This window comes from Carettochelys insculpta, chromosome 3, assembly GCF_033958435.1.
Source record: "Carettochelys insculpta isolate YL-2023 chromosome 3, ASM3395843v1, whole genome shotgun sequence".
Classification (NCBI taxonomy): domain Eukaryota; kingdom Metazoa; phylum Chordata; order Testudines; family Carettochelyidae; genus Carettochelys; species Carettochelys insculpta.
The window spans coordinates 46,080,904-46,100,807 of NC_134139.1; the positions used below are offsets into that span (position 1 = coordinate 46,080,904).

The 19,904-nt window shown below is 47.6% G+C and overlaps 1 protein-coding gene across 1 annotated transcript in view; it reads right to left on the reverse strand.

Moving 5' to 3' along the window:
* MDGA1 (MAM domain containing glycosylphosphatidylinositol anchor 1) overlaps window positions 1-19,904 on the reverse strand; it is a 134,603-nt gene that overhangs the window by 65,171 nt on the left and 49,528 nt on the right. Inside the window, exon 10 of the mRNA XM_074988402.1 lies at window positions 2,891-3,160. Coding sequence (XP_074844503.1) covers window positions 2,891-3,160 — 270 coding nt within the window. The remainder of the gene's footprint in view (window positions 1-2,890; window positions 3,161-19,904) is intronic.

Below are 19,904 nucleotides of genomic sequence, written 5' to 3' on the forward strand. Positions count from 1 at the left end.
GTGGCCATCTCTTAGTAGCATGGATTGCTGGAGTGCAGAGCATCCGTAAGTGTCACTGCCCCAAGCCATTCTCGCTGCCAGAGCATGGACCTGCCACTGTCCACCCAAAACATGGGCCCTAGCATGCTAAGACAATGCAATTGGGCTTGGAAGGATTCAATATTTGTTTTCTGTGAACACCGATGGGGGACAAAAATATTTACATCTAAGCCTTTTTTCCTTATTATTTTTAGTAACTTTACATTTTTACTCAAGCAAGAAGTTCACAACCAGCTCAGGTACTCATTACCTATTCAGCTTATATGGACTGTGAAAGCCAAGCTTCATAATGGATTCCAAAATGATGATAATTACCATCCTGCATAAAATTAATTCCCAATTCACGCTGAGAAATGGCAGCAAAGAGAAAGAGAGAAAAAAGAAAGCCTTAATAATGTCTGCAGCAAATCAGACACAGTGGGGCCAACAGCCATCATGGTTCCAGGGGAAGGCTAGCGGGGGCTCAACTCTGTGCCCCAGAAGGGGCGGGGTCAAAGGTAGAAGGGGTGGGGACAAAGGCAGTCAACTCTTGGTGCTGCTCGGATCGTGGCGCTGGGTCCCCCCTCTCTTCCTCACAGCCATGCCGAATTCAAGAGCAACGTTGCCACAGCAATTCAAAGGGGCCTGGAGCTCCAGGACTCCATGCAACTGCCCCTTTTACCCCCTCCCCTCCATCAGTGGGCCTGATCAGACACTTGTCAACTCTCCAGAAGGGAAATTTTAAATGTTGCTGGACTTCTTCCAACTGGCCCTGAGGAAAAGGAGAACCAGACAATTACTCATTCTGATCATGTGTTTTGGACATCAGATGTAAAAGAACCCAGAGAGTGGATGAGCACTGACGTTAACCTATGCCAGGGGAGTACGTGTAGAGAGTGGGAGATTGATGGGAGGAAGCCGGCCTAGAAGATTTGTTAATCTGTGACTCCGGGGAAGGGAGCAGGGTGAGGAGGCAGAGTGAGAGCACCTGGGGTCAGCAATTAAAATCTAGGGGAGCACATGATCAATGTTGCCACTAATCTTTTCCATCCATGTGCAGATTAAAACTTTATGCGCGCCAAGGCACGTGCGAAACACAAAACCTAGCTGTGGGCACCCTGCTAATCAGCTGGGCAACGTTGGAATGTCTCCTGAGTGGCCATACAGGCACTCAGCCCACAGGGAACATGACACGTGGCTCCCCCTCACATCATCTATGCTCAGAAGACTTTACATTGTGCCTGTAAAACTTTGTGACAAGCTAATTTTTTATTTGTGAAAGAAGCTAACACCCCAGATGCTCATGCATTTTAAGTACTGACATGGGCCCCAACATGGCAGTATCTGAGCACCTCGCCGTCTTTGATGAATCACCGCTCCCCATGACACAGGCCAGAACTACGTGATTTGTCTAAGGTCACACAATACGTTTGTGGCAGGACAGCAAATGGCCCCCAGAGGGCTGAGGTCCCAAAGGTTTTAGCCAGTGTGCAAGTTCTGAGGTTATTCTTTGATGAATGGGCAGAGATGTTTGAAACCTACAAGCTAGCACTAGAAAGCCCATGTCCCCGCTCTTGAAAAAGGCTGAATCAGAAGGAACACTGTCAGAGCCACCTCCTGTGCAGGTGAATGGTGCTGGTGGCTAAAGAGGATCCTGTCTCATGGGACTCAGCACCCAAACCGAATGGCATTAGCCCATGAATGACCAACTCCATGAAGGAATCCATGTGCCGGAAGCACTTCCAGTTCCACTAGGAATGAGTGAGCTTGCCAGGGACAGAGTTAGGTTTGGCTGAGCACCATGGACTACATTTCACACTGCTGGCATAGGTGGTGGCTGCAGGTTAGTGAGGAAAGGGGTGGAAGTTATGGAAAGAAACCTAGTGCCAGAAGCATGAAGGGATTGTTTTGGGGGAGAGGTCATAAAAGAAGAGGATGTAGCTAGTCAAAATAGTCTCTTCCCTGGAGATGCTCTCAGAATATCTGGAGGACAGCATGATACCAGTGCCTGAGAAATGGCTTAGTGGAAAGTGGGAACTAAGATAGATCCCACCAGCCTTCCAACTGCTCTCCTCTACCATCACAGAGAGTGAGAGAGAAGCAGCACTTAACTCTACAAATACCTAATCTGCATCAAGAGGGGTGTACATCTACCCCTGTAGAAACTGGGGCCCAAGTCAAGCCTCGGGTCAAGGGAGAAAAGGCACTAATGGTTGACAGAAGCGTCTAGGTCAGACGTGTGGTTTTAGCTCAGCTTCTGACCTCCCTTTTTGCTGCCCATGAAGCCAGAAAGGATTTCACTTGTAGTACATGCTGGATTTACACAAATCCCAGCAGCAAATCTACTGAGTAACAGCATCTGACCCTGCCTTGTTTTTATCTCAGCAGAAAGATCTGGCAAAACAAGAGGGAACTGATTTGAAGGAATGGTTTTGTTTTTGAAGAGGGGACTGGAGGGCTTTGGGAACTGGTGATGGGATGCTGAAATTTTACACGCCTGCTTGGTCAACATTTACAACTGATTACAATAGGCTTCAGCTGAGAGCAGATAACCTCAGACTGCTGTACTGTGGCTGACATGAAATGAGTTTGGTGGGTATCACTCCTGTTCCTTAGAGAAAGCGTTCACACCACAGAAACACACCAACTCAACTAGCCCCACTTCTAGGCGGTGGGAGTGGAGGCAACATGGACTGATGAGCCATGGACACCGAGCTCACCACTCAGCCCTAGGGGGAGTCCCTCCAGAGCACAGCGGAAGCACGCTGTCTGGGAGATGGAGGCTTTGTCTCCAGGGCTCACCAACCACCGAGCACACACTGAGCAAACCGATGAAAAAAACAACCAGGAGAAGGCAATGCGTAAGACTTACCAGACACCTGGAAGAGGCAGGTGGAGACCCCCACATCATTGGAGATGCTGCACTCATAGTTACCACTGGTCTCCCGGGTCACGCTCTCCACCTTCAGCTCGGAGTAGTCTTGCTGCTCTGTGGGGGGCAGGATCAAGTGGTTCCCATTGAAGTGCCAGTTGGCCGTGGCTACCCTCATGGGGCTCCCTTTCAGCATGGTGCATCGTAGGGTGACGCTGTGGCCCAGGCCCTGGCGGATGTCCTGAGAAGTGGGTTCCACTACTGGGGGGACTGGAAATTGTAACAACAAGAACAGCAAGAAAATCCATCACTGGAACAGCAGTCTGTCTCCATGGCTAGATCCTCACTGGCTGCCGCTCCATCTCCCAGGACAGGGCTCTGCTTAGGATTTATGGCACCCTACACAACACTATTAAACTGGCGCCTGATGGCAGCTGATGGGGAAAGGGGATGACATTTGCAGAGGTGTGACTTTATAATCTTCAGAGACACACTAATGAAATATTTTTAAAACAGATTTTAAGCTAAGATCTTGGAGACTAACACAGTAAATTCAGAAACTGACAGTATATACCTGGGGTTGGCAAATGCTTGTTAAATGTCTTCGTTGCCGTTTGAATAGCTCTTTCACAGGCTGGATGTTCTGCTAATAGCTCTGGCTGATTTTTCCACTTTTAAGTTAACTAGACCCTCTCTGTAGGAAGCAGAGACACAGAACAGGGATAGGAAGAGGTGGGGTATGGGGTGGACAAAGACCCAGTGGTACCTCAAATTTTTGTGTGCCTTATGCAACTGCATAATCTGTGTATGGGTGAGGACAGTCCTGTGCCAGTACTTGTGCCTCTGCTATTCTTGACTGTGTATTGCTCTCCTTTGCCAGAGTGGCAAAGATTTGTCCAACCAATGGCTTCATCAGCCATTTGCCATCCACTCATGAGTGGGCTGGAACAGGTTGCAAACACCCTCACTTCCATTACACAGGGGCAGCCCATGAAGAGCACAGGTCCCAGAATACAGGACTTAATCTAGATCCAAACTGATACGGTAGAACACTATATGCTGAGCCCTGGACTATCAGCAGACTGCACCTTCATATTAAATGCACAGCCCACATTGTTACACCACCACCTGCATTTGCCCCACAAGCCTTAAATCAGAATAACAGCAGTCTTAATCCCTCCAAGCTGCTGTGATCTGCAATCATAACACAACATAACATAACCTAACATAATCATAATCATATATAGCAAAGTAGCTCCCAAACACGGATACCAGTTTTCTCCTGTGCAGCTTAGTACAGAGGAGTGTTAAAATATATCAGATACACAGAGTCCCTAGGTAGGAGAAAACCTGTCAGCCCTCAGAGGACACAGACCCCACGCCAGGGTCGTGGAGGATTAGAGGGCTGTAATGGATGCAAGAAAGCAGAGATCTGCAAGATAGCACCATCCAGGAACTTGATCAGGAGACTGGATGTCAGACTGTTTTCGTGTTCACCACTGACTCACTGACCCTGGAAGGCAAATCTCCTTCCCTCTCAAGGCTTCAGCCTCCTTCTTAGTCACAAGGGGCTAACCTGAGGGTAAGAAAGCTATGAATACCCATTAAGCTCTGGAATGCTCTTTCAGAGCCTGGGGAACACATGTATGAAGCAGGGAGATGGGACACGGCATGGGGGCAGTATGAAGTGCTGCTGCTCAGGCTGTACCTATTGCATGCATTAACAGAAGACTTCAGTCATCGGGGCCATCAGTCCAGCACCTTCCACCAGTGCTAAACTCTGGATTGAAAAATAAAGGAGTGGGGAAAAGAACAAAAGCTCCTGTGTTCAAATGAGTGCAGCAGCCTCAGCGTGAGGGGCGAATCCAGCTCTTGGGCGGCACGAGCTCCACAAGAGAAAGCAGATATGTCCTTCTGCACATCCAGTGCAGTAACTAGTCTTCCTCCAAGTTCCTGGTACCATCAACCGTCCTGTGGGCAGCTGACTTCCTGTAGGTCTGTCATGACAAACCTTCTGTGCCCTTGGGGTAACAGCGTTTCCTCTGCCAGGCCACAGCTGCTTGACAGTAGCCATCTGATTTCCCAGGTACCTGGCCCAACTCTCGGCCTTTTGGTCCTTCGTCGCCGTTAAATGGATTAAAAACAGCCTTGGACTGAGCCTGCAGTGCCCTGTTGAGTGGCATGCTCAGCTCATTACAGATGTCTTGCTAGCAGTGTGTCTCAGCAGGTGCTTGGAGTACTGACTTGCCTTAGGCTTGCACGTCTCCCACCTCACGGTGTTATAATGTGAGAAGTTGTTTGATTAGACCTAGTGCCACAAATGTGTCGTCTTTCTCCCCAGCTGCTATCCCATTTCTTGGGTCACATCTGCTCCTCAGTGGAAGCTGGCGGGGCCTCGTGTTCTAATCAAGACCGGCTGGTGAGGCAAAAAAAAAAAAAAAAAGGAGAGAGAGAGAAGGCTTCAAAAACGACAGGGCATCGACAGACGCACTCGGTCAAAGCAAACAAGCTAGCGGGCAGCCATGTTTTTGTGTTCAGCCACCATTGCATAGAGGTCTGTGAGATCTGCAGAACCAGTGTAGGTCATTAGGCTGGAAAAGGGGTCACGAGCTAGACAAGAGGACCTCTTGCTGGCTACAAGAAAATCCTGTTCTCTAACAAAGAGTGTATGAGGGCAGAAGGAGATCAAGAAAGGAGCAGGGCTGGGTGAACCCAGCTCTTGCTTCAGGACCCAGAAGCAGCAGGGTCTACTGCAGTGCAGAGGGAGATCCATGGCTTTGCCATGGTGGGAATGAAGAGTCCCTGTTCATTCTGCACTGCCACCAAGGTTTGGGCCTATGTTACCATAACCCTCTTCTGCGAGGGCAGGGACAAAATAAACTTCTGCCTCTGGTAATGTTTTTCCATGGATGGAGATGCCCACATCCTCAAACACAAGACAGCACCCCATAAACTTTAACGCTTGGGGTTTGGGGAGCTGTCCTTCTAGATATACCATAAAACCAAGGTCTTGGTTGCTTGTTATCATTGAAGTCCCATGAGAGGCTTTAGGGCATTCGGGAACTAGCCCTGCTTTCCTGGCCATATTCCAACACACTGGCTCCCTAAATTTCCCTCCATTTCTCCCTTAAACTCTGCTATGTACTGCTGGTGTGTGCTGTAAAGCACCTGCTATGTTCCCCTCCAGAGATGGCTGCCTTCAGCATTACATGAGTAATCCCTGCACACACTGCCTTCCAGGATACTTCCGCACGAAACCAGCTATGCAAAATGCACAGGACTATTGTTTTCCCCCAGTGCCACATAAACCAGAGAACAGCAATGTGGCAAGAAGTATTATAAGAGGGGTGAACAGGGCAAAGCTCTCCCCTGCCAGCCAGCATTAGAGCAGCAATACTTCTCCAGCAGGCTTGTTCAGGTGCTGCGGCTGGGAAAACAGAGGGTAAGGCAGCCAGACTTAGCCATAAAATCATTGTGCAATAGGAAAACCCATAAACACTCACCTGCTCATTAGAAACCAATAAAATCAACCAAGTTAAGGTGCCTTCATGCAGTTATCCCAGGGATCTGAAAGCCAAGAGAGATTCCAGCCAGCTCCCTCACTGCAGCCAGTCCGAGAGCTTTGCAGTGAATGTGCTGCCAGGGTAGCAGGACCATTTCTAGCGGAAGTCCCAGGGAACTTGTGGCAAAATAAAGCAGGAGCCAGGGAAGTAGTATGATGAAATGACAAGTGTTGGGGTGAAGTTTTGGGCCCCAATCATAGTCCAATTGTCTTCATTTCCTGGAAATTCCTAGACCTGCGCTTGGGCTGCCACACCAGAGGAAAGAGCCACAGTCGCTGGTCCATAGCCAACCTTTTAGCATCCATTTTGTGAAGTCTCCTTTGAGCTTCGAAGAAGGGAGAAGCCTCATTCCTCACAAAGGAATCAAAGTCCCCAGGTGGGCTATCCAGTCCACTGTCTGTTACTGTGCAGCCTCCCATGAGGCGCAAGGTGGTGACACATGAAGTTTTCAGTGAACTGTGTCAGCACGGGGTCCACCTGTCCCACAGAAACATCCACAAACATCTAGAAAACTTCCTCCGAGCCCCACCAGAGGCACAGGTCTGCAAGTCATGACAGCAGCACACCTAAGTCCAGCCCCTGGCACAAAGCCTGAGAAAACAGGGTTTGGTAATATGACGGAGTCCTGTCCTCTTAACCCGGGACAGGGCACAGATTAACAGCAATGTCCCTCATGGCCCTCACCTCAAAGCAGCAAAGGTCACAGTGGTGTAGATTATTGGCTACTGAGGCGTTAACGGTGAAGACTGCTTCTTATGTGCTGCCAGGTGAATTGGAGGCAGCCTTCCCCTGAGCAGACAGGCAAGCTGCCACTGGAAGCTGGTACCCGTCACAGTACGTGGCCAGTCATAGGGTTTGTCTACACAGCAAAGATATTTTGAAATAACTTTGTGACCGCATACACAACGCAACCGCTACTTGGAAATAATTGCGAAATAGCAGATGTCTCATTTCAAAATTGGTAAACTGCATTCCATGAGGAAGAGTGGCTATTTCAAAATGGGTGTTTCAAAATAGGGGCTATGTAGACAGGGAGTAGGATTCTGGAATAGCTTATTTCAAAATAAAGGTGCTGTGTAGACATCGTATTTCCAATTAGAGCCCCTGGAATCCGAAACAGGCTCTATTGTGTGTGGACACACTATTTCGGTATAAGTTTTGCTTGTTTTGGGGCTTTCCTGTAGTGTGGGCACATTACTCCAGAATAGTTTATTTGGAATAACAACTCTGGAATAAGCTATTCCAGAACAACTCTGTAGTGTAGACATACCCATACTGTTCTAGGACTACTTCCTACAGCCCACTGAGAGTTGCTACATGTGTCCCTGTCCATTGATTCATAGCACTGTACATTCTCTTGTCACCACCTTTCTGTATCCCACAGCCCTGGAGTCTGCCTGCCAAACAATGCCCCCTGCGATGGTGGGAATGGAGTGCAAGTCCTTGGCTGGGAGGCCCCTTCCCATCTTCCCCTGGTCAGTGCCACAGCTCCTTGGTACTGGGCTCATTATTTATACCGTGCTTTACAACAGGAGAAAAATGCTATGCAGAAAGCCAAAAGACACACCCAGGTCCCTGCCTGGAGCTCACAGGGCAGAGACATGGATGCGTGATTCAAAGGGACTGAGAGGTAGAGGTTGAAAGAAGAAGGGGACTTGGCTGGCATTGGCTGAGAGGCTTCTGCTCTGTGGGAAGGCACAAAGTCAGGGATGGCAGAAGAAAAGGAGAGAACCCTGGGCAGGACAGAGGGAAAGGGGAGGGAGCCAGGCCTGGAGGTGCAAGTGACAGCACAGTGCTATAGTGTGAGCTGTGAAGAGGAGAGGGAGGCACTTGAGCTGCATGGGGAAGGGCAATGGACAAGCCAGTGCACAAATGCAAGGAAGATAAAGTTAACTGCAGTCAGAGGTCAAGCAACTCCAAGAGCAGCACCAGCATGGGCCTGAGCCCAAATCCAAACCCAGTCCCCCTGCCTGCCACACCAAACAGCTGGAATCTGGTCATTGCTGGCTGAAGAGAGATGAACTCCATCTTTCTTTTCCTAGGAAAGACCATGACCCTCTGAATGTCCTGGTTCTGGTCAGGACCCAGCTCAGAAATGCCCATGTGTATTAAGCAACGCACAATAAGAAGCAATTAGCACACCACAGATCTCATAGCACTTTACTAACACAGATGAATTCTCAACTGGACTGCCCTGGAGTTGCCCTTCTCACTATTTTACAGATAGAGAAACTGAGGCACAGGGCAGAGACCTGACTTGCCCAAGATGACATAGTCAGCAGCAGAATAGAGCCCTGGAATGCGTCTGCCTAGTTCTGTGCTTTAACCACCAGCTCAGGCTTCATTCGCTGTCACAAAGTGCCCATTGGGAACCTCTGGAGTATGGCGACACTGCCACAAACCCCCATGGCTGGCCTGGTTCAGCTGGCTCAGGTTCATGGAACTATAAACTTATGGTGTAGATGTCTGGGGGGCTGAAGCCCAAGCTCTGAGATCCTCTCCTTTTGGGGGTTCAGAGAAAGCCACTGTTTTACAGCCCCCAGAGCGCAAATCACCTGAACTAGGCCAGCCACAGGCGCGCTATTGTCTCAGGGCCATGCTTTCAAAAAAATCCGTGGCGTTTATTCAAAACGTAAGAAATACATTCCAATTGCGAGCAACAGGAACAGCGAAGTCTCTCTAGGTTAGCAAGCAGTTTCATGCTCAGCAGCCTTCAGACCACTCAGCTGTGCCGCTCTCTCTCCAAAGTTCAACACAAGCTTAAAATGCAAGCTGCAGCCGCCCACCCCAGACACTTCCAGCCAATAGGAAGAGACCAGCTCCTGCAGATTCCATTTTATCCCCTGTGCTTGAGCTGAGCTGTCTGACCCCTTAGTTCTCGGATTAATATGGTAAAAGAACAACCCGGAGACTCAGACTCCAGCGAGAAAGACTGACCTTTCTGACGAGGGATTGTTACTAACTGGGTTTGCATCACACACGTTATCCCAAGTAGTTGCAAAAAAAATAAAAACCTATGAATAAAACTTATAATTATGTCATGAAAACCAGCCCGGGTCATTCTCAGGGCCCTATTAGACACACCTGACCCCACCCATTTCTGTTCTATATTGTGAGTGGGAGCCCCAAGCTGCCTGGTATTCATCACATACTCACGCTGCCTGCTTCCTCATTCACCTTTTTCTGAGCTTCACCATTAACAGCACCACCTAATTAAAGGGTTCAGGCGCCCACCAGCTGACCTGCAGCACAGCATACCAAGCAGGGAACTCAAGAAGGAATCCCCTTTTTTTAATCAGAAGCACCAGACCACAGAAAGGCCAGGGCACTAGAGAAGCTGGAAATGAGTCTACGATGATACTAGTGTTGCTGTGGCTACTCCTGTGTGTCCATATCGGACCCTTGTATATGTGGAGCTCTATGTAACTGCTGGTAGCTGCCCTATCCCATGAAATATTGTGACAAATCCACTGCCATTGAGGGTGTTTGATGGCCGTCATGACACTATACAGAGGGCTGGCAGCAGCTTTCAACAGGTCGTGAGCCAGGTGGGCAGGGGGCTGCGGCTTTGGGAAGCCCAGAAAGGGTAGGGCCTCAGGCAGAAGGGGCGGGGCTGAGGCTAGCCTTTTCCACTCAGCCCTCAGCACGGCTCAGACTGTGCCTCATCAGGCTCCAGCAGCGATTTAAAATGAGGCCAGGGCCCCAAGCTTTTTTAAATTGCTGAGCTCTGGGGGAACTACCCCCTTTGCGCTCCCACCCCCATTGGCAGCCCTGACTGTACACATGGGAGCAGCAGGGAGAGAAATCCTCATTCTCCTGTTCCAAAAGCACAGACCCAGACTCCTCCCCACAAGCTCCAGGGGACATACGTCCTGTCCTGCTGTAACACAGAGCTGAGTCATTGGACTACCAGCCAGTAGCATGCCCAAGCATATAACCTAGTTGAAGGATGCTAATAAGCCCCAGCTAAAGCCGTTTTCCATATGGAAATACCTATGTTAGGGACATTTATATACTCAATCTCACCCCCTTTTCTAGTAAAATAAGAAACAGTGCAAACTATTGGTTAAAGTAAGAGAGCATCAATAAAGCTCTCTCAGGTCTAAGCTCAGCTTCCACGCAAACAGACACACTGATTTTGCACAGGGCACACCACCACTCTGTGACTCAGTTTCCACATCTGTGAAATGGGTGTGCTAGTACTAATACCCACCCAACTCCTCTTAAGGATTGTGTGTTGATAAAATGCTTTGAAGCCAAGCTCTACAATTTGCCATTTGACTTATACAGCTAAATGTGTTTAAGCACTCTCTGGAGCTGAGTGGGGAGTGGTGGGGAAGGGAGGCTGGGGTTCAGAGGAGAGAAGGGTAGTCTGAATGCTAGTCACATACTTTTATGTTTTTAAAAGAAGAGCAAGCTAAAACGCATGCACACGCAGGCTGAACCTCAGCTTTCCAGCTCTCTGCTTCTACTAACAGCTGAAGCCAATTAACTCAGCTAGTCAAACCTTGTTATTTTAAAGATTTTGTTTAGTGATTTACTCGGTGATTTTGATTCAGATATTAGACCACTGTTTGCCTCAGCAGGTGTCGGACTAGGTGGGAAACGCCAGACCTTTCACCCCACATACGCACCTCCAAAAAACAGACCTAGTCCAGATATACTGGAACTCTGCTTAGACTGAATGCCCAATTAATTCATGCTAACGAGACACTACACAGACAAGTACTCCCCTGCAGTGTAAAGCCACATCATTCCCACGGCTCTGTTACCTTGAAGTGCTAGATTTCCCCACACTTGGTTTCCTTAATTGAAAAAAAAATAGTTGAAAAAGATAAAGCATGCACAGAAGTGCTCTCTCTCTCTCTCTCACACACACACACACACACACACACACACACACACAGTGCAAGAGACAAATATATACAAATAACTCACACTGCTTGCCAGATCAGACAGAGCATGTAAGCAAGAGAGGAAGATTGAAATAATGAATATACCCATTTTAGAGCAAGATACAGCATGACAGTTTCTTCGTTACTAACATCAGTGGCACAGAGAAAATCCAGGATTTTAGTGCATTAGAGAGAAATACTATAACCAAGCCACTGTCAATTAGGGCTTCACTATTTTGTGAAATGCAGTTACGTGGAACTTCAAATCTAAGTTTTATCCCAGCTGTTGCCAGACCTATGCCCACCTTTATAACTAACAAAAGAATCTCCCTAGGCTGTTAGCATTATAGGATTTATGACACACAGTTGAGATTCTGTTCCCATTCTCTAGGGCACACTGTCACACAGAAGCATGCAAATTTACTTGTAATACCCTTCTAATAGCACATCAAGATGGCAACAATTCAATTTCTCTTGTGGTGTTTCTAGCCAACCATTCATTAATCATCAGTCAATATACCAAACTATACAAAATATTTTCCAAGTGCATCTCTTTGTAGATTTGGACAGGAAACTTTTCATCCTGCTTCGTAAAGAGCACACAGGGAAGTTACATACCAGTTAGGGTCAGGAAGTAAAGCACCCCAGTCCCCGCTGAAACTGCAGCAGGTATTCAGGAAAGCAAATGGGATCACCCTGGGCTTGTCTACACTTAATGAGAGATCAATGCTCCGGAAATCAATCTCCCAGGGATCAATGTATTGGGTCTAGCACAGAAACACTAAATTAATCACTGATTGTGCACCCATCAACTCCAGTACCTTGTGGGGTTGGGAGTAGTAAAGGAAGTTGACAGGAGAACTTCTCCTGTCAACCTACTACTGTGGGGATGCCAAAGAAATTTGGTTTAAGGTACACCAAGTCCAGCTATGCTATTCACATAGCTGGAGCTGAGTGTCTTAAGTCGACTTTTCCCCATGCGTAGAACTGCTCCCCTCAGACTAGAATTTGGCAAGATGCCTGTCCCAACATGCTTATAAAAGCGACCCAATGTTAGCTTCCAGTCTTTGGGCATGTCTTCTCCATAGGCTGGATCACCGGGCAGCAATCAATCCAGCGGTGGTTGATTTATTGCATCTAGTATAGGTGCGATAAATCAACCTCCGCGTGCTCTCCTGCCGACTTTGGTACTCCACCAGAATGAGAAGAGTTAGCAGAGTTGACAGGAGAGCGTCAGCTGTTGACTCACCATGGTGAAGACACCGCAGCAAACAGACTTCAGCACATCCACTTCAGCTATGCTACTCTGAAGTGGCATAACTTAGATCCACAGCCTGTCATGGCACAGACAAGGCTTTATATGCCACTAGACATTCCAAAGGCTGGCCCCCTTCACCACGTGGATGAACACCTCTGCACCCCAGCAAACCCAGGCTGGCAGATGGTGCAGTTCCTAGGGAAGAACCGAAAAGCTGCAGCCCCCCACTGCATTCACAGGCAGTGCACAGAGAAGCTCTCGGCCACATTTCACTCTGACTCCCCAAGCCCTTGACAAGGTCACATTGGCATTTATTCTAACTCTTTACATTTCCCCTTTCCCTCCTCCTCCCCCTCTGATCATCGCCAGCCAGGAGCACAGCTTTATTTTATGCTCCAGCTTAATTCTCTCTGGGGACAAACAGGGCCTCAGAGTTTTAAATGCCAGCAGAGTCGCATACGAGGGAAAAAGAGAATAGAAAGAAAATTGAACGTGCTGCTCTGCCTGATTCTTCTGAGCATCACAAAGGGCTGCAGGGAACCGGCGCTCAATGGCTGCCCGAGAGAGATGCACAAGCCCCAGCAATAAGGGCAAGAGTAGATGGCAGCTGGTACCATTTCCACCCTGTGAGAAGAATCACAGAGAGAAACGAAACCCCCAGCACTCGCGAGAAAGTGAAAGTAGACCCTCTAGGAGAGGGGATATCTAACGTATGGATCAAGGGACAAGCCTCTTCAGATTCCCAAGCAGGACTCTGGTACACAATTTCTGAGGAGACTGGTAATCTTCCCTCATTTTGTACTGAGACAGGACTTTGGGCAATTAGCGAATGCTGTTAGCATATACACGCAATGCAGCCCTGATGGATAAAGCTCAGTTATGGCACTGCCTGGTGGAGTTTCAGCACGTCGAGTTAGGGAATTCCTCAGGAAAAGAGGACAAAACTTGAGTGTGAAGCTCGGGCAACACTTCCTACTGCTGGGGAGCAGCGCTTCTGTATGTTAGAGTCTTCTTGTACCCAAGACATCATCTTTGAAGTCATAATAACAAAAAAGACACAGATGGAAACTGACATGCATATTTGCATCCAAACCAAATGACAAATCTTTGGCTTCTACAGTCTGCTCAACGAGGAGTCAATTGGCACCATCTGGATTTGATTTCTGCAGAGTAGTGCTGCCTACAGGGAACTGGACTGAGACCTCCTCTGATCCCCTACCGCTGAATTCATGTGAACCTCAGAACAGTCATCAACTAGAGAGGACCCTTGATCATTGCTGGCTACGGTGACCATGCTGCCCATGGCAAATACAGGCCACTGGCCACAGGGAATTTGGGGCAGGGGTTGCTCTCACATGTCAGGGCTCCTTGGCCATGGGGAGAGCTGCCCCATGATGAGGCACCAGGAATGGGGCCTCTGCAGCCTCCAAATGAGAGGGAGCAGAGAATGGGGACTCCACAGTGGAGTGTGTGTGTGCAGCAGCTGCCCCACGGCAGAGCTTGCTGGCAGTGGGGGCTGCCACCATGGAGTGCTGGGAATGGGGCAGCTGCCCAGCAGAGGAGTTCCCTGGCAGTGAGACCTGCTGCCTTGAGACAATGGGTGTTGGGGAACAGGAGCCCCACAAAATACAGGATGATTTGCCCATTTTCTTTAAACAGCTGGGATACCTGTGAGACAGCTTAAATAAAAGGACTGTCTCGGGAAAGACGGGATGGATGATCACCCTAGTGCTGGCTGGCTTCAGTTAGCAATTTGGAAGTGAAAGGTTCGGTATCCCATTACCAGCTGCCCTGGCATTTTATTCTGTATTTTTGGATCTTTTAATAAACCCACTGAAAGTTAAAAGCGGTGAAACTGCAGGTAAAGGAGTGCTGAAAATAGCAAACTGATCGTAAGGGAGGAGAAAAATCACTATTATAAAAATGCAATGAACCTCCAAGCCACAGGTGATCAGAACCTTTTGCTTTCAGCGGGGCTGCTGTAGACCCCCAACTTGGGCGGAGGTTGAGTTCCTGCGCAACGTAAGTCAAATTTGACGTTACTCAGGGGAGCCAGAAAACTGACCAATGTTGCTTCACTGATCAGTTTCCCACCTCCCCTGAATGGCAGGCAGCCTGGAACCAGGCACTAGCTCCTGCCACTCAGTTGCATTAACTGGACATTCGCGCAACTTGAGTGTGTGTATCTCAGGTTTCTACTGTATTGTTTTCCATGCCTTCTGTTTTGAGTCTACGTACTAAGCTTGGAGCACCAGACACTGTCTGCTGCTTCCAAAACAGATGGAAGTAGTGAGGGGATAGCAGCCAGAGGCAGAAAGAGTTATTAAAAAGAGGCACAAAGAGAGGGACCTGATGACAGAAGGGGAGAGTTCCACACCAGGAAGAGTCTGGTGGGGGAAAGAAAGCAGGCTAGGACACTTATAAGCACACAATATTAACTATTAATCGTTAATATGTTTAATTTGAATTTTTAGCCATTACCTATTATACAGATTAAGATTTAGAGGCTAGGCACTAGGAGTTAACAACAGTTCTCTATTTATTTACAGAACTGTAGATAAATAGAGCATTATTCAGCTTCTCCCAGAGCCCACCTCTCTCCTCAGATTAAGAGTCAGCCCTTCATCTGGATCTTGAGAGAATAGGCAAGTTGCATCTGCATGGTCTTTTCAGCCCTTTGCTCCCTCTCCGAGGCACCCAGGAAAGGAAGCTAATCAATGCCAGACCTGGAAGTGGTGTTTATCCTATGGATTATCTGTTCCCATGGAAATGCAGGGAGATGTTCAGCTTGGTTCTCATCAGATGTTAAAAGCATTTGGACATCACTAACATGGGAAGAATTCAGAGTGTCAGCTCAAAAGTGAAAAAATTCTCACTACCCCATTCTTAATTTCATCAGCCACCTTCTCCTTCTTCTCGTGGGTCATTTTCTGGGTCGAGGCCTGAGCTGGGATACAAGCTACGCCAAGGGAAAGACTGGTGGGCTGACTCCTTCCCTAACCAAGCACCTGCCCTCTGGCTGCAGTCAAAAAAAATAATGAGACAGATCCATTCATCCTTGTATTAAAAGACTGGGAGTAACATTGCTCAGTTACTACTTGGATCCATTCAGAAGGTTTGGTACTACACATTAAAATGCTGCACTAACATGAGTCCACCTCCCCTCCCCCTCAAGGAAAAGCCCTTGTGAGCTGGCGCTGTGGCAACACCACTCTGCAGGCAGGGACAGCAGGGCAGAGATTACACGATGTGTTTAAGGGCACACGAGGACTCAGTGGCTGAATTTGGTACAGAGGCCGGGAGCCCTGACTCCGGTCCCCAGGTCTAACTGCCTGACCCCACTCTTCCGCCTGGCACTGCTGGCATTAGAACTTAGGAGGTTCCTGGGTCTCCATCGTGTGCTCAGACTACTAGCACATGCTTCCTGCCTCAGCCAGGGCCAACGAGCCAGGCAATAAGAATTCTCTCCCCAAACCTGTATAATTTGACATATACCCCAAGCCCATTAGTGGTACTCTGGATCACCTTACAACAACTAGCTTAAGCAGCATTATTTAGGGCTTCACGGCTTCTGCAGGCTGCATGTCCCATGCATGGACAGGAACCACTGGTCTGAATTCATAGTGCTTTCTGCAGCACAAGGTACTAGAAGGAGACCAGTGACAGGACAAGCATCCATTCAAGGACAGCAGCCTGCTCCACTCCCACCGTTACCTCCCTCGCCCTCCCCATCTGGCGTCAGACCCAGAGAGAGATTTATTTGTTGGCCCACTTGCCAGAGAAACATATTTTGACATTTGATTTGCCAGACTTCTTCAGCGACAGACTTCAAACTGGGCTGGCATCAAAGAAGCATCTCCAAGAAGTGGAGTCCATTACTGCAGAGGTGGCAGCACCTCGCAGAGTCACCTTTTACTATCAAATGGAGAGGATTTAATCTGCAGCAAAGGGGAGCTCACTAGGCAAGGGGCAGGCAGTGCATTGCCCAGCGACAGCCAGGACCAGTGGTTCCCAACCTTCTCGGCACACTTCAGTGAGAACAACAATTCCACGTCACACCCATGTTTTTCAGCTGAATCGATTGCTCATCAATGCCACCTTTACTTCCATTTGCTAACATTACAGTCGTACTGGAGAGCTTTGCAACCCAATAGCTCGTACAACAAGCTAAACAAGGATCAAATGCATTCATGTTTCAAAGCCACCACAGCACACACCATCTACGACAGCAAGCACAGACACAGTCTCAAAAATCTGCTCAACTCAACCATTTCTACCTCTTCATAGCCCTAAACCTGTTCTGCATGCAGCATTCGGTTCAGAAATACAGACGGCACCTTTGCACATTATGCGTTTCATAGTTGTAACACTAGCGTTAAAGTATAATTTTTATTAAATAATGAAACTGATAAGTAATTGGAATTCAATGGATCAGAGCAAAATGCAAAGCAGAGTGAATAGCAACTTACTGAGTTAGTGGGAAACCTGGCCTGCCGGTATGCAAAAAGGGGGGGCACGTTGGTGGGGGGAAGGACAGCTACTGAGAGCAGACTTCGCTCTCTGCCTACGCAGCTCTACCAGGCTCTTGCCTCACCCTCCATCTCCCCTTTCCATAGCGGGTGGGGGGGAGGATGGGCTCCCTGCAAGGCCATTCAGACTAGGAAGAAGCATTTTAGCTGCCTCCCAGCATAAATGGGCCCTGTGGGATCAACATTTCCCTTGTGGCAGCTCTGCAAAGAGCCCCCATGGGGGGAAATTGACCAACTCCATGCCAGCTAGAACTCAGGCAACAATTCCCTCCCCTGCAGAGGCTCTGCAAAGAGCCGTGGCGAGCGGGAATTGATGCGGTTTCATGGCACACTTGGACAATTCTCATGGCACACTTGGACAGTTCTCATGGCACACTGGTTTAACACCATTAGCCTAGACCACCTTCCAGTTGCTTTGCTTTCCCCACTCCACCACAGCAGGATGGATTTTTTTCCAGGGGAGCAACGACTGGGATCCATTCTATGAGTGTCAGTAACTCCCATTCCTGGCTCTTCTGATTACACCGGAAAGAATTCCAGTGCCTCCCCCATTCTCACCCATGGCGCCAAAACTCAAGGATTAGGATCCACTTCTGAATCAGTTTTTACAGATACCTGCAGCCTAATGAGGCATCCAGCTTTTAAACTCCTTTGTGATGCCCCTCACTGACTGGGGCACCTCTAGCATTCAGAGTACTCAACAGGGGCAAGGCCATTTTTATGAGTTTGGGTAACGTGTCGATTGCTGAGCCCTCTCATCAGGGCACAGTAAAGGGATAACCCCACTGTGCATGTGTCTGGGGAGAATCCACATGGGATACTGCACTCTCATCTGAGAACCTTTGTCTCAGAGGGGTCACATCCCAGACCCAGATGTGGACAGCCTTCCTAAGCAGCTTGTGGGAAATTCTTGCTCTTGGTTCTGAGCACTTCATTACTATAAATGTGGTATCAGAGGGGTAGTCGAGTTAGTCTGTATCTTCAAAAACAGCAAGAAGTCTTGTGACACCTTACAGACTAACAGATATTTTGCAGCAATCGGGTCTCTGCTCATGAAATCTTATGCTCCAAAATATCTGTTAGTTTCTAAGGTGCCACAGGACTTCTCGTTGTTTATAAAGGTAATGGCAGAGTGATATGAGTTCAGAAAAGAGCAGAAAAAAAAAGATCAAAGAGGTGGAACAGATTAAGAGATTAATTGCTGGGGAAGGGAAGAACAAGTTAACATTGACTTCAAATATCTGAAGCATATAAACACTAAGGACAGGGAATAATTTAGCATGTAGCAAGACAGGGTAACTGGGAGTGACAGGGTCAACTTAAGAAAAGAAAAATTTGGCGTGCATATCAGGAATTTTTTCAATTCTTTACTGATTTAGGCAAAATCATGGAAGGATCAAAAACAGATGCAGCTAGTAAAGAATTTAAAGATGGCAGCCTTATTAATGCCAAACAACTTGATTATATGGGAAAAAAATCAGTCTTGTCAAATAAATTCCATGTTGTTTTTAGAGGTGATCACAAGTTTGGTTGAAAGAAGTAAAGGTGTCAACATAACAACCGTAGATTTCCATCAGACACTTGACTCAGTCCTGGATGACAGACTGATTTAAAAACGTTAGTACTTCAGTAAAATCAATGTAGCCCATGTTAAATGGATTAAAAAGTGATTAACTAATAGAAGGCAAAAAGAGATAGTAAATGAAGAATGTTTCTAGTGAGGTCCCACAGGAATCTCTTCTCAGCTCAATTCTGTTCAATAACAATGCTATCAATATTTTTGCAAATTTTCCCAGCCATGATTTTATATATAATCTTCCAGTTAATTGGCAGAGCACACTAAGAAGAGTACAGCAGTAAATAATGATGATGTGGATGTGTCTGTAATACTGACAGACCTGGATTGCTCAGTAAAGTGAACAACATGTGTTTTAAACCACAGCCACATGGCAAGGCCATGAGTCTAGGAACAAAGGATGTAAACTACACACAAAAGAACTATCCTGGAAATGTCTCTTAGTAGGACTTAGGGGTCCTGATCACTTTCTGAACATCAGCGCCCAATGCTATGCAGTAGCTAAGAGAGTGTATGCAATCTGTGGATATATGAGCAAGAAAATATTAAGTAGAGAGGTGGTATTACCGCCCCAGTAGAGAGACTATTCGTGGAAGACTGTGCCCAGTAATGGTATCCAAACTTCCAAAAGGATATTGAAAAAACAGACAGGAGTCCAAGAAATGCGAGAATGCTTAAAGATCTGGAAAATCAGCTGTACAGTGAGAAAGTAGAGCAGCTCAATCTATTTACTGTGTCAAAGAGAATGTTAGCTGATTTGAACACAGTTGACAAAACCTACATGGAGAAAGGATTTCTAATAGAAAACGGCTCTTTAATCTAGCAGAAAAAGGCATAATGAGGTCCTGTGATTGGAAGCTGAAGCTGGACAAATTTAGACTAGAAATAAATCACTAATTTGTAATGGTGAGGATAATAAATCACAGGAACAACGTAGCACAGGACATTGGTCCAGACCCTTAAAATTATTTGGGCCTGGCTGGACTCCCCCTCACCTTCAGGCTAAGTCAAGACTGGGTGTCTTTTAGAAAGACACACAAAAGCCCTGACTGAGCAGAGCCATTCCAAAAGAGGGGGACCACACAAGGGAGTGTCCTGTCCCCACCTAGAGGGGACCTGGAGATCAGTACTGCTTCACTTACCTCACAGTGGCACCCTGATCCGCTCTGGCTCATTAGGTCTCACCACAGCTT